At 40.1% G+C, this 15,543-nt stretch overlaps 1 protein-coding gene across 3 annotated transcripts in view; it reads right to left on the bottom strand.

Moving 5' to 3' along the window:
- The window catches only part of ZSWIM6 (zinc finger SWIM-type containing 6), a 153,261-nt gene that overhangs the window by 93,917 nt on the left and 43,801 nt on the right, over positions 1–15,543 (bottom strand). Inside the window, exon 1 of one of the 3 annotated variants that reach the window (XM_045021803.1) lies at positions 12,402–12,644. The exons of 1 other annotated variant lie outside the window; for it this stretch is intronic. In XM_045021803.1, the coding sequence (XP_044877738.1) occupies positions 12,402–12,531 (130 nt within the window). In that variant the 5' untranslated portion in view covers positions 12,532–12,644. Of the gene's footprint in view, positions 1–7,450; positions 7,552–12,401; positions 12,645–15,543 lie in introns of those variants that run through there. One more of the 3 variants, XM_045021804.1, reaches the window with a different exon arrangement.

The raw sequence follows: 15,543 nt of genomic DNA, 5'->3' as shown, positions 1-15,543 counted from the left end.
TGTGTGTGTGTTGTACACACACACACACACACACACACACACACACACACACACACACACAATAACAGAGTAGTGGTTTAGTCTAAGGAGAAATGATTACTTTTGAGAACAAAGGAAAGTTTCCACAATCTGTACTAGTTCAATACAAACACAATTATGTGTTTCTTTATTTGTATTTGTTCTTTTGAAAGATGACATTGATAATTACAATTGTAAGATATATACAACTAACTGATTTATTTCCTTTTTGATCAGCAATTCTGTTGAATTTAGAATAAGCTTGGATTCAGAGCTCTTGGCTTGGATGTTTATACTGTGAGAACTCCTTCTTTAGAAGCCAAGAGAAATCTGAGATAAAGACTCTCTTTGTCCTGCCCCAAAAGGTGGAAGAGGGTGAAAGAGAAAGATGGCAATCCTCCTGGTATCTGTTTACCCCCAATGAGGTACCATGACTCAAAGGGCCAAGGAGCAAATAACTCCTATTCACAGCTATTCACAGCTGACTCGGTGTCCAGGACCACTTTGAAGACAAAAAGGAACAATCTCCACTAAAGCAGAGTATGAAACGGTGGGTGATTGAAAAAGAGATGGGCAGGATCATTAACATATATATGTGATGCTTCCCTTGTTCTAGCATGTTCTGTATGCTGACAGACCCCAGTGACTTTTATGGTCATTTGGATTGTCCACCAGCATTGGTAAGCTTCTAGTAAGAGCAATCAGACTGCTAGGTCACTTTGCTTCAATACTTTACGAAAAAGTGGCAGGGGAGCTTAAGGTGGCAGCCAAGGGCTTGTCTACACGACCCTGCAGTTGGGACTAAGGGGCTGTGAACTGCAGTGCCCACTAGCGTACAGAGTTGTAACAGTCCTTTGAGGGAGCTGCTGGCACCAACTAAAAGGTACCTAGTTTGCACTGACTTAGTACTATCGAAAGAGGACTATATTAGCATGAACTAGGTACATTTTAGTTTGTACCAGCACCGTCCACGAGGCAGTTACAGTGGTACAGTTTGGTGTGCTCTGAATTCGCACCTCCATGATCTAGACTGGGCAGCTCTGGTATGCCCATGGAAGAACAGAATTCGGACTTACCTTACCCTGCAAGTTCTGGCTATTTTGGTGGTCTGTGGGCACAGGGCATCTGTTGATACTATCTAAGTCTAGCTGTTGTGCTGCTGACAGAAGCCAGTGGAAGGTGTGGGCAATGGCAGCTGGGCTAAGCCACAGAAAATCTGGGAGGTTGCCAGAAGGATTGCAGATTTAACATGCAGGATGCTCAGGGTACATCTATACTACCCGCCGGATTGGCAGGTAGTAATCCCTCTATCGGGGATCAACGCCCATACTCCACCTTGGCAGGAGGAGTAAGCAGCATCGACAGGGGAGCTGCAGCAGTCGACTCGCTGCTGTGAGGACGGCCAAGTAAGTCGAACTAAGATACTTTGACTTCAGCTACGCTACTTGTGCAGCTGAAGTTGCATATCTTAGATTGATTTCCCCCCCCCACCCCGTGTAGACTCCCCAAAAGAAGGGCTGACAGGTTTCAATTACTGAAATTGAATTTGCAGCAGTTTGAAAAGGAAGTTCATACATTACTGCTCTTAGTGGGAAGCAGAGCAAACTAGGGTCAGACCACAGCGCTGCAGAAGTCCAGCAGATGGAGTCTGAACTAAAAAGGATGAAAGGAAAAGAGCCTAAGTGTCTTCTCTTACAGTGGAATGACCAGTCCAACCCATGAGTAAGGTCCAGACCACAAGATACTTATCTGTAGGCTTAGCAGATTTGGATTTTTTTTCTTTTATAATTTCAACAGATAATATCTATGCTTGTTTTTAGCATTCTTGTCAATTTTTATTGATATACATTTTCACAGCTGTGGGAAATTATGGGGCGTTCAGATACTCATTTAGTGACAGATGAAGATTCAAAAAGCTAAACCTTTATAACCAATAAAAACACCAATTGTCAACATCACATGTCAAAAATAGACAAAGTATCCTTAAAATCAAACTAATATGTTCTCAAGCAGCATTTTACTTACTTCGCCTATCTGTACATTTCCATCATCATCAATTGGAATATTTTTTCATACATGGGTACGTGTAGAGTGAAATCAACATTTGTCAACATTTACCAATTAAAATCTAATCCTTTCAAGTCTACTTATTGTGAGAAACGACAACCTGTAATTTAAGTGGCTTTTTTGCTTGTTTGTTTTAATTGTCCCAGGGGGGTGGGGGGAATCCTACCTCAGATACAGAAATAAATGCGAGTTTCCTCCAGAAATAGATTATAAAGATTATAAAAGTAAGAAAGAAAAAAAAATCACTCATCATGCACTGAGTACATGCCCTAAACTTGAAAAGAAAAATTTTACCTCTGTATTTTATGTCTATTGGGCCATATTTACTAATGTTCTCCTGCTGCTTCATGCCACATATAGTTGAATCTGGCGCATTATCTTCTAAAACATTTAATAGTAACTACGAAGGCTTTACAGTCCCTCTTCAACCTAGTTTATGTACTGCTTTTAGAATCAGAAAGAAATTAGATAAGCTATGATCAGGAATAATAAAAATATACAAAAGAATACAAATGAAATGCCTTGGATATTCACTGCCTGCAGATTGGGAAGATTTTTCCTATACTCATTCTTCCAACCGTAACCAGTTGGGCAATAAACAAAGATTTCCTCTTCAAAGAGGGGAAAATAGGACCCTCTACAAATGACTCTATACATTTGTTCGTTAATCCAGAAACTATGATTTTAAAACGTAATCTTTAACAGTTGCTTAAAACATTCATAACTAGGTTTGGAATAGTTATCCTGATTTAGAGCAAAAGCACATCTGTTCATGTGTAAGTAAATATACTCTGACAGCAATTTGGATCATCTATCAGAAAAAATCAACTGCAAGTTTAATAAGCATTATTTGTATTCCACATAATAGTCTGTTTATTCTTTCAAGCCACTGCAGTGAAAAAACACAAACTCATCCATTGTCTGCCCCAAAAGTGGAAGAGGGTGCAAGAGAAAGATGGAAATCCTCCAGGTCCCTGTTTACCCCCAATGAGGTACCAGGACTCAAAAGGCCTTGAGGCCAGAGAGCAAATCTAAGGTATTTAGTTATAATCTAAATCTAAGGTACCTAGGTAAAGCACGGCATATTCCAGTTGGATGCTTCTCAACCCGTATCACTCAACTTTTTAAAATATTACTACCATCTGGTTACGAGGTTTTGTTTGCCAAAACAGTAGCTGTGCACACACTTCTGCAGCAGCTCTAGTCAAAAATTTCAAATGGCTCCATTTAAGTTACAACTTTCAAGGAAAAACAAATTAACATATTTAACATAGTGCATTAGTATATCTTTATAGGATCAGTAACTGAAACTAATACATGCGTCTGATGAAGTGGGTATTCACCCACGAAAGCTTATGCTCCAATACTTCTGTTAGTCTATAAGGTGCCACAGGACTCCTTGTTGCTTTTTACAGATCCAGACTAACACGGCTACCCCTCTGATATTTGAAACAATTACTTGACTCTAGGAAGAAAAATAGCATTGAGTGCATATTGCATACTGTTTTGGTTTCTTCCACACATAACAGAATATATTTTACCTCTCCTGAAGCAGAAGTGAGTGGGAAAGAAAAGAGCAGTGATTCAAGAATTAGCCAAGAGCTAAATGATAGATAGATCTCAGTTATGTAATATGAAATTCCCTTATAGATGATCAGATACTGTAAAACTAGTAGCACACCGAAACCATGAGGTACTACCCAAGGAAGGCAACCATTCCTAAACACCTCCCAGCTCCAAACCAGGCCCTCTGAACCTTGTGGGCTGGAGATTCCAAGAGGTGCTGGATGCTGACAACTTCCATTGAGACTATTTCCAAGGGGTAGAAGATTATGCCCCAACATAATTACATATATTTTACTTATGATTAATCTGAAATAATATGAACGATGGAAATTGGGAAGAGTGGGGAGGAAGGGGGAAAATATCATGAGCAGTCAGAATTTAAGTTTGGAAAAAGCTCTTATCTATATTTTTTCCATTCCAAGGCACAGTGCATTGGAATAACCAGGCCTGGGGGTTACACATGTAAAGAATCATTGTGACCAAGCTGGCATGAGCGCACAAGGCAGAATCTCCAAGACACCTATAGGTGGATTAAAACATTCAGTAGTTGTCACTATTTGGATATCCAGAAGGAATGAAGCATTCAAGACAACTCTGAGCCTGCGAGTCATCTCTATGATCAGAGGGCAGACACTCTTGATAGGAAACAGGCTAATGTTAAGGTAGCAATTAGTATTTTAAGTCTGTCTTATTTCCAATTTGCCCATGTTCAAACTTCTGGATTAAGAGCAGTTGTCTGATTCTCATTTCACTTACATGCTAGGATAACCTTGAGATGATGCAGTTTATATTTTATGCGAAGGCGATGTTATCTGCATGCTGCTGGCGTTTGAGCCCTTGAAGTCTCACATTCTTCTCCCAGTTTAATATAATTCCTTGAAGAAGTCTCTGATGCTTTCTGAAGGTGAATGGAGACATTCCAGATTGATAAAGCACTTCACAGTTCTGAACAGCTCTGCAGGCTGTAACTTTGGAGTCACTATGGCAGAGAAGGATCTCTTTGATCTCTTTCACAGCTAGGGCAAAAGGTTTGTAGAATTCCTTGTGCCAGTCTACCCACGTGCTGGTGTTTTAAAAATATTTTTGCCACCACTGCTCACGTACTTTTCATGCTTGTTTTATCTTTGGTTGCTGTCAGATATCCATGGCAACATGGGAGGGCTGAAGTGCTTTTGAGCCTATGTCAACAACAGTGGACAGCATCTGGTCATATTGTAGTATTTCACTAATTTTACCATTCCTTGGCCTCTTGATTGAGGAGGAGGTTTTTTGTAAATTACCTGGGTCCATGAGATTTCAGAGGGGGACCATCACGGAAAGACCTTCCTCTTGTCTGGAGGTTATGAGAATTCTCATTGCCACCTAGAAAAAGTAGTGGTCCAAGTGAAATAGGGCTGTAATTCTTAGGCCCTTTGGGTTCACAGCCAGGCCAAAAGTCAGGCAATTAATCAAGACAAGCTTGTGACGAACAGGAAAATTAGCAGGTTTGGGGTCAAAATAAAGAGGCTTCATCTGAGGGGATGTTGAAGTCTTTCAGGACAAATAGAGGACTTTACCACCATACTCAGTAATCTCAGGTTTCAGAAGATGAACCAAGAAGGTAATTTTATTTATCTTCTCTTCTTCCCAATCCTTCGCAAGAAGGATTTGGGTTTTTTTTGTCTTTTTGTTTTTTGGTTGTTTTTTTTTTTTAAATAAAAACATCTCAAAGCAAAAACGTAGATCACATTACAGTCTGCCCACAATTCCTTTCATGTCACAGCCAATGTTCCATCCCTAAAAGAAAAGCTTCAAGCATTCTGGTTTGGCAAAGTTAGCGTACAAGACCTTCACACTACAGGAGAGATTGGAAGGGTGCTGATGCTCAAAGACTTAACAGCAAAGAGACACCATCTATCTTCTTCCTCACCCCCTCCCTCTAATGGGGAGCTCCATGGTAGGCTTATGCTTTTATTAAATGGAAAAAAACAATTGGTTTATACAGAAGAATATGCTAAGCAAAACTTTGAAAGGGCTGACAATTGACATCAATATGGATGCTTAACTGATTTTTGCCTCATGTCCATGTAACTGAAACAGCAGTTCATGCACAAGTTATGTCTTGCATGTATACAACCAGAGGCACAAAAATTATGTTCTAGGTATACAAAATACAAAAGCAGTTTATTGTTACCAAGCCAACACCTCAGCATAACACTGCAAGAGGTTACTGCTCTGCACGTCCAACTTGTATCACTCTACAGAGGTTTCATTGACTAAAACAAAATACTCTCTCAAAACAGGATGGCAAAACACTCTAAAAAAAAAAAAAAAAAAAAAAAAAGAGGCTTCTATAAGCCTAAAAGGCTGGGGAAGGATGAGGGATCGGGTGAGTTGAGGTATCAACCTTAGTAATTAAAAAACAAAACAAAAACTATTATTTTGGCTAGGCAGCTAGCAAACAGAATGCAAATTAATGTACTAAACATGCTCATTTTACTGTTACCTTAGCCTTATGCTACTGTTATGTAAGTTAATTTTAACCCTGCCCCTGAGATGCATACCCCAATTAAAAAAAACAAACAAAAAGAAATCAGTTTTAAGAACCAATAATAAATCCCCCTTCAACTCTTCTCTCCCACCCAAACTGACTATACCATACAAAGTAATACTAGCTTGGGTAGCTATGGATGAATGCACTATTCACGTCCCTTGGACTTCACAAACTGACATCTATGGTTCAACCTGCACAGGTTGTCTAGAGTTCATCACTATCTATCCAATGATGCATACTCAGCCAGTTCTCTTTTGCTAAAATCAAACATAGCACAGGCCAAAGTTTAATTTAATGTTGTTGAGAAGGGGGAAGCAAAATTGTTTTGAAATTCTCTCTGAAAAGCAGGCTGTTGTATTAGAACAAACAGCAGCTTGTTTCTATCGTTCTTTTGTTTGACAAGTTTGGGCTGGTTAGAAAGGTCATTTATGCCTCAAAGCATCAAATTAACATTTGAGGACATGAATTTTAAAAATGGGTATTTGCTTCAACTCTCTGAATTGCTAATGCATTAATAAATAAATAAATAAACCTACCTAGCCAGGCCCCCAAAAGGAAAAAACCCTTTTCCTCAGGCAAACAAAGCATTGATTTTATGTCCATGTTAACACAAGCTCACTATATCTTAATTAAGCCTTGTTCTTAACACAAGAATTACCCGACTAGCTGAAATGGTGTCAAACTCAAACAGTGTGGAAGGAAAATTACTGTTTAATTACCATGAAAGGACTTTTTCGCACATCATAAAAAGCATTAAATAAAGGTTTGCCCCCCAACACCAGCAATAGAATCACAATTGGAAATCCCCACTGACCGCATAGTCTCAACTCCCAAATACATTTTTCAGATTTGTAATCCTTTAAAAATAATAATAAAATTAATAATATTTGCAGGTTACATCTTACGAAAAAGAAGCCCTGATCTGGTTAAGCTCAGTTCCCATTGAAAACATGAGTAATGTTCTGTATTTATTTTAAAGAAATGAAAACCAGTAAGGTACAGACATGTAAATAATTGCTTTTCCCAAACAGACAGCCATAAGTATTTGGAGAGATGATTTGTAGGCATTAAATTCTTCCTACCTGAAAACTCCAAAACTACCACCGGTCTTTGATCAAGCCCCTAGGGCTATCATGTTTCCTATAAAGTCCAGTACAATGAGTTTAAACACTATATACTTACAGCCATAAACGTTCATAAAATTGAAAGTATTTCCACAACTGAAATCCACAATGTTAAAAAAAAATTCTAAGCACAATATCTTACCTGATGATTTGTTTCCTTCAAATAAATCCACATATCTGTACTACATACATTTCTTTCTACCAGCAGGTGGGGATTGGAACACAAACTTTTGGTGATGTCACTCCTTGCCATACAGGGGTCTTGCTACCTCAAAGGACTCCAACTTTAAGCAGTAAACCTTGAAGACAGAGTTCCAGATCCAGTAATAATGAAGAGCCACCCATCACCACCAAAAACAGTCAGATAAGAGTTGTGGTATAGGATACCAAGAAAGAAACTTAAGACTGTCTTCTCAAAACACCTAGTGGGATTTCAACTATAAGAAACAATAACCAAGAGCCAACTACAGTTCTAACACCTGCCTACCTACAGCAACCTACAGGAAAGCACTGTCCCACAAGATTGCTGACGACTTTGAATTAACTTGAAAAGCAGAGGTTATGGGAGACTACGGTAACTGGATGACATTTATAATGAAAAGGGTTTCATTGATAGCAATCTCCCTGGGAAAACGTCTAGACTGCCAGCAAGAGTCATCCAGGATTCACTTGGGAATACCTCCTTGAGTGAAAACAAAATTGTAAGTTTTATTCATGAGGATAATCAACCCCACTTACAAACTTTCAATGAACTGTACAAGTCTTGTAGCCAAGGAGAACCTCTAACAAGTTCTCCACATCCCTGTTACATCTAAAGTCTCAGCAGAAAAATATAAGGAGCGTCAGAGTACCAACTTCTTGCTTAAGCAGGAACTAAAGATTATACGAGGAAAAAGACAAAATATGTCCACAACTCCACATCTTAGAGAACTACTGAATCACCAAAAGTTATCTGAACTTGCCAGTACAAAGCGTCTGAAAATAGTTTGCAGAGGCAAACAAAAGACTGCCTACATTCCACTAGGCATCAATTCATAGTAAATGTATCTCTAATTTGCCAGTACAGACAGTGGTTCCCAATTTTGTCAGACAGGAAAAACAGTGGTTTCAGACAACCGACCCCTATGGAAAAGGGAGAAAAGTCAAAACTTGTGTCTGTCTCCATCTGCTGATAGGGGTAAGTTAACCTGCTGATTTGTGCTGGTACAGAATGATGAACCGAGAGCAGTAAGAAGAAAATTAAACTAAAATACCAGTGAAAACTGTTGCTTAGTTTCTCTTTCTTCTCCACAGTGGCACTGGGACAGTTTTTGGAGTGGGTGTGCCGAGCTGCACCCGTTACCCCTGTCCACGCTGCTCACCGCCCCCTAGAGCTGAGGCTGGGAGCAGGGCCGTGGCTCCGGTATGGGGAGACAGGGGTGAGGCAGCAGAGGCTAGGGCCACAGCTAGGGGCAGATGCAGAGCCCCAGGTATGGGATCAGTGGCTGGGACCCCACCTGCAGGGCTGCCAGTGGAGCTTCCGGGCGCGGGGCCATCGGGATCGTGGGGCCAGTAGCAGAACCCCCGGGCCAGCAACTGAGCAGGATCCCGGGTTGGCAGCGGAGCCCCTGTGCGTGGGGCTGGCAGCTGAGTGGGGCGTGTGGGGCTGGTGGCCAGGACCCTGGGCACAAAACCCAGGGGTGCTGCAGCACCACCACATCCCTACTTCCCATGCCTATGCTTCTCCATGCAGTGACGTTACAAAACAAAAAGTTTCACTAGTAGAGATTATGGGGAAATTATTATTAGGACATTACTATTATTGTACAGGATTATTATAGAGAGGAAAAAGAAAGGTGGGTAGGAGGAAGAGAAATTGTAGGACTTCACTGCATGTGCTTCATGTGAGTCCATCTTTGTAGAAACTGCTGTGATACTGACAATGTAAACTTGATAAATATCATTCTTTGCTGCCATGAGCAGGTCACACCTCATGGTAAATTCAAGTCGATTTATTTATTGTTTTAAGATTACATTTAGTGCTATAAAAACAAAACTGTCAAATACAGGGAACTGTGCATATTTCAAAAACAGTCTTAAGTTCCCAATAGAATAATTTCCTACCCTTGTAGATGTTATGAGTCCCAAAGCTTTGGAGAGGTCTGCAAATTCATTATGGCCACATGACACTGCATCTCAGTGTACCAACACATCATCATGGTGGGTTAAATATCTTATTAAGATATGCAAATTCATCAACCAATAGTGAGTTCTGTATTATACTTCAAGGGTGGAGCTACAAAGTAACAATACATCCTATTTTGCAGGAAATGGCATTTCCTTTCATCAACTTTGTCTTAATTGCTCATGACCAATTCTTAACAGAAGGGATTAAACAAACCTCCTTCCAAGTTCTGACAACATAACTGTGTCCTCACTTAGTACAGTCCTAGTACTGGACCTCCTACCAGTACAAGCAGACAATTGTGAAGTATGCCAAAATGGCATGATAGTTTTTATGATTCAGATGAGAGATCTGCTTAACTGAGCTGGATGGCTAATGATTTAATCCATTGTGCCATTCAGATTTTATTGTTTAAGAAACAGTTAAAAATCTTAAGATTAAAGTAAAAATCAGAATGGAGTTGGTTTGAGTTTAAAATTAATATCAAAACCAGAAATAGTCCAGAGATCAAAATAGATAGAATTATTCACTGCCTTCAAAAGCTTTTTAAAATATTAACAAAGGCTTGACTCACTCACTGAACTGCAGAACTGCTGGGAAACTCAGGGTATGTCTACACTGGCAAGTTTCTGCGCAACAAGTTATACCGCTTTTATTAAAATGCTGGAATTAAACCGCTGTTGTGTGTCCACACTGTGCTCCTTATGACGCTGGCGCGCATCCACGTTAGCAGCTCTTGCAATGGCAAAGACAGCAGTGGGTAGCTATCCCACTGTGCAACTGGCCACAGAGTGCTTTGGGAAGGGTTTGCATTGCCTCATGGGGCAGACACAGCCTCGCATGATGCAGGTTTACCAATCCCATTGTTCCATGGCCATCCTACTACATTGCCAGCTGCTTTTCAACTGAAGTGTGTGGTAGGGGAAGTGTGTGTATGTGAGAGAAAGAGTGAGTGAGTGAGTGAGTATGTATGGGGCGGGGAGACAGAGGGTGTGTCAGCATGCTGTCTTGTAAGTTCAGACAGTGGCAGGAAGCAACCATCCTGAGGCAGAGGGAAAACCCTAACATCAGCCTCTGCCTCCATCTCTGGGTTCCCTGCACAGTGCTCGCGCTCTCACACACACACCCCCTTGCGTTCAACAGCACGAGCATTCCACATTAATGGTTTGGTTTGTGTCCTGGAGCAGATCAGCAGAGCACGCAATGGCTGTCAGAAATGGTGCTTTGAAAAGGGAGGGGTGCATGTCTCCAGGGCAGCTGAGTTCAAAACAACGAGCAAAGCGGTCACTTGAGGTATTATGGGACAGCTCCGGAGGCCAATTACAGCACAGAAAGCAATCAAGTGTCTCCACTGGCAACTGGAGCCTCTGTGCAAATAGCCTTATGACTCACATCAAGGTGGGTTTTTTGCAGCGCTGCAACTGAGGAGTTTCTGCGCACAAAGTGGCTTGGCAGTGTGTACACGTCTGCAGTTTGCGCACAAAAAACTGCTTTACTGTGCAGAAACTTGCCAGTGTAGACAAGCCCTCAGACAGATATACTTACTGTACTGGTATTAGACGTGATAAAAGTTAACTTAAATAACGTTCCCTTTAAAAGCAGCAATGGTCAACTAGTTACTCACAGGCAAGTTTGTGTTGTCCATAATAATTCTTTAGGCTGCCCACCCAATTCTGATTTGGCAGCATACTCCTCCACTGAACACTGCTGCTCAAACCTGAGCCATAGGAGACACTCCCATTCTCCCACTTCCAGGAGAGGGAAATCAACACTTTGCCTTCTTGGTAATCAAGGAGAGCTCACTGAAACCCACCTCATCACTAATAAAATAGTTTACATTTTGCTTCACTTGTCAAGTCCCAAAATTTATCTTCCTCAAAAGTAAATTCTGTTGAGCATCACTGGAGGATAGCTTAGTTATATTAAACGGAGAATATTCCTTAACCACACAAACATTCAGGCAATGAGTTATTTTGAGTGCAGCTACTTTCTTATCTAACCAAATAGCTGCTCTTGGCATGGATCAGCATTCACATTGCACTCCCCATCAGTACCCTGCCCAAGCCAAGGAAGCTAATGATTCAACCAGTGGACTGAATTTGGTGCTGAATAATGGTCACATGCCATCTAAGGCACATTGTGCATACACTAAGACGACTGGATCTCTGCTAGCTACATGAGACAGCGCAGCTACCAACTCTCTTGCTGTAAGAATTCAGATGGACAGCCCCCAAAGGTTGGAATATCCACTGACCTGAACCTGTCAATAGCTAACTTATAGGAAGCAGCTAAGAAAAGAGCTCACAGTCTTCAATCTTACCTCCAAAGAGAAAGTTAAGATTTTAAGAAAGTGCTGGCAGTTTCCCAGTGATGAAAGCTGATGGCAGAAGTCTGTTAGGGTGAAGAATTAATTGAGGCCTAAAGTGAAACAATAGAATTATGGCCTGAGTGCCAGTTTTGCGCAACTCTTTTACCATTAAAAATCACCTGGACTTGGGGGAGCCAAAGTGTTTGCTGATGAAAAATAGAGGGGATCAACTCTTTCCAGTGTAATTAAGGCTTAATATGTAGAATTAATGCCTTTACTAAGCATTAACATACAGTCACATAGTACGTAGTGCAAGAGACTAGTTAAACTCTATCAGTGTTCTTTAAGGACAGGGGAAGGAGCGCATGGTATGTGAACCAAGAAATAAGCAGCAGACAAACATTTTCTAGCCACACTTTCACATTTTCTAGCAAACAAAGTCAAACAGAAAAACCCAGATACCAGGAGAGATTTGAGTTTCAAATGTCTACAGTGTTAACAAAACTAAATTAAACATGATTATAGCATTAATGTCTCTTTAAATATTAATCAATACAAAAAACTCCAATACTGAGACACTGGCAATCCCTGTCAAAGAAGTTACCGTGTGTACGCACTTACTCTTTGTTTGAGGGATTCTGTGGGTCCTCCCATCACACTCTTTTCTCCAGAGACAAAAGACAATAACTGACAATGCAAGAGTTACCACGTTGGACACTATCTCCTGCTTAAGATAAGTTTCTAAAAACATAGCTGTGCTCCCCGACTGTTTATTTACGCACACCCAAACACACCCTGAGTTCCTTTGGTCACACAGAAAGGTCTCAACCCCTCCTTCCTCTTTAATGAGCTGAACAGAAATGCTATGCTATGCTGCACAGGATTCCTGGATAGGTTTTATTACGGCAAGATGTTTCCTCTGCTTACAGGGGAAGACACCTGTTTCCCAACAAACAGCCTGTGAGGTCATTCAAAATGACTCACTGTGACAAAGGACTTCATGATGTAGGTACAAGATGCATTGCACCATGAATACTTAGACTTCCCTCTTTGAAGAGGAAGTGAAACAAATGTGTGTGAGACGGTGGGGGAGGAGGCAGAAATCAGTCCCCAATAATTATTGATGAAGGCCTAAAACCCATTAGGGGATATTCCTCTCTTTGGGAAGCAGGACTCAAGACCATGTTATAACCAGATTAATAATTTTGTTTTTAAATGCAGACAGTTCCAGTCCATTTCCACTCATGTTAAACAACCTCTGTTTCAACATGGTGAATTTCACAGTGGACAGATGCTTAAAACTTCACATGCCCCTCTTTCTGCAGGTTGCTTCTATAATTGCTCCTACCTGGACACTGTCCAACCCTGTACATAATATACCAGTATTGTAGGCAGTGTAAATGTGTCAAAGTCGGTTTCGTACATCCCACTTCACAATATTGCAGTGTTAGTTATACTTTGAGTCATTTAATAGCTCAAAAGGAAATAGATTATAATGAGTACAATACAGGGAGAGGTGTAAAACAGATGTCTCACCCATACAGGCAACACATATTCTTCAGTGCCAAACTACCATATGGTGGGTGTGACCTCTAGCACACAGCAGGTTGGGTTGTCTCTCTGAGAGCCAATGAACATGGACCTGGAGCCAAAATAATAATTTGTATCACCGTGGAGAGTGCTCTTGTCTCAAACAGCGTACAGTCTAAACAGACCAGACAAAAGGTGGAAGGGAAAGAGACACATAGAAGTGTAATGACTTGACCAAGATTACGACAGCACATCAGTGAAACAGAAGAGCCTGATATCTCGACTCCCAGTTCAATACCCTATCTAGTGGCTATGCTACCTCATGCTACATTGTAACTCTGGGAGAAGGTATTTTACATACAAACATGTTTTTGTTTGTTTTATGTTTTGGTTTTTCGCTCAAGCTAAACTGTTGGCCTCAATTATATCTTGTGGTGGTAAGCTTCACAGGTTAGTTGTGCTTTGTGTGAAAAAGTATTTCCTTTTATTAGTTTTAAATTTCCTGTCTTTCAGTTTCACTATCTGTCCTCTTGTTCTTTTATTCTGAGACAGAGTGAATTTACTGGTGCCATCTACCATCCCTGTAGCATTCATTATGTCCCCTGTCTGGCCGTATCTCCCCTCTAAAGTAAACAGTCTTTTCAGTCTTCATATAGAGCTTTCCATGCCTATAATTATCAACAGTTTCTGGACCCCTCTAATTCTATTTTTTTTTTTTAAAGTTAGGGTGATCAGAACAGAATAAGTATTCCAAGTGAGGATGTACCATTAATTTACCTAATAGCATTAGACTAATTTAGTATTCTTAACTGTTCAATTCCTTATAAGCATAATTTTTGTTTAAACTCATCTGTACACTGAGCAGAGTCCTGCACTAAGCAACACTGCCCCTCCAGTTTTGCAGAGGTCAGCCTAAAACAGGGGATATGAGACTGGATACAGAATGCAAGGTAGTCCAGGGACCAGGGTAAAGAAAGAAGGCTCAAGGAAACTATTTAAAATTGGTTTCAGAGTGGTAGCCGTGTTAGTCTGTAACAGCAAAAAGAAAGGAATACTTGTGGGACCTTAGAGACTAACAAATTTATTTGGGCATAAACTTGTGTGTGTGTGTGTGTGTGTGTGTGTGTGTGTGTGTATATATATATATATATTTTTTTTTAAAATAGTAAATTTAATCTTGACGAGGCAGAGACTAACAAATTTATTTGGGCATAAGCTTTCGTGAGCTAAAACCCACTTCATCAGATGCATTGAGTGGAAAATACAGTAGGAAGATATATATATATATATATATATCTTCCTACTGTATTTTCCACTCAATGCATCTGATGAAGTGGGTTTTAGCTCACGAAAGCTTATGCCCAAATAAATTTGTTAGTCTCTAAGGTGCCACAAGTACTCCTTGTTCTTTTTATTTAAAACTGGCTAAGCCAATACCAGAATATCATAGAACCTTCTGCAGTCAATAGGATTTTTCAAAACCAGGTGAAACTTTAAAGTAATATTGAATTGAATTCACTGAGATGGTTTACACAATGAAGCTGAAATGTGTGTTCTTTTACTCTCTTCTACAAGCTACATCTTTTCCATAAGTATGAAAATTTGATTACTTGTTCTTACTCGTGATCTAATATTGCACATACCTCTTCAAGGGGAAAAAAAACACAACAAAACAAACCCCCCACACTAATGTTTCAGAACTGGGTCACAGAGCTAAAAAGAACAAGATCCATAAACTATTCAGGTCTGAATTGGCAAGTAAAGCATAATTTTTTTTTAAAATAGTAAATTTAATCTTGACGAGGCAGCAGACTTTAAAAAATTAATCTTACAAATAAATTAGTTTCTACAGAAGATTTTTCTCCTAATTAAATGAGATGGAAGCAGTGATAATCAGAGCATGCCGACTTAACTAAAGAAGAATTGGAACAGGTTTTTGACTACAACTCATGTCTCACAAGTCATCTCTTTACACAAGATAGGGCACCTCAAAACACCCACCACCAGTACCACCATCACCCACAAAAGACCATTTGAAACCAACCAGAGCTCAATGCATTTTTCTCTTTCCTTTTTCAAGTTATTAAAAAAAACCTGGATGTATGAAAACGTAGAGATTCAGTCTATCATAGTATTATGAGGAGGTTGGGGAAGGGATATACAGCTTAAAAAAATTTCCTAATTAAAAAAACAAAACAAAAACAGATTGAAAAGCAGCCATTTCATTTCAGTA

Source organism: Mauremys mutica, chromosome 6 (assembly GCF_020497125.1).
Source record: "Mauremys mutica isolate MM-2020 ecotype Southern chromosome 6, ASM2049712v1, whole genome shotgun sequence".
Lineage (NCBI taxonomy): Eukaryota > Metazoa > Chordata > Testudines > Geoemydidae > Mauremys > Mauremys mutica.
Note: the sequence above shows the minus strand (reverse complement) of the source record. Positions and strands in the feature narration are given on the sequence as shown.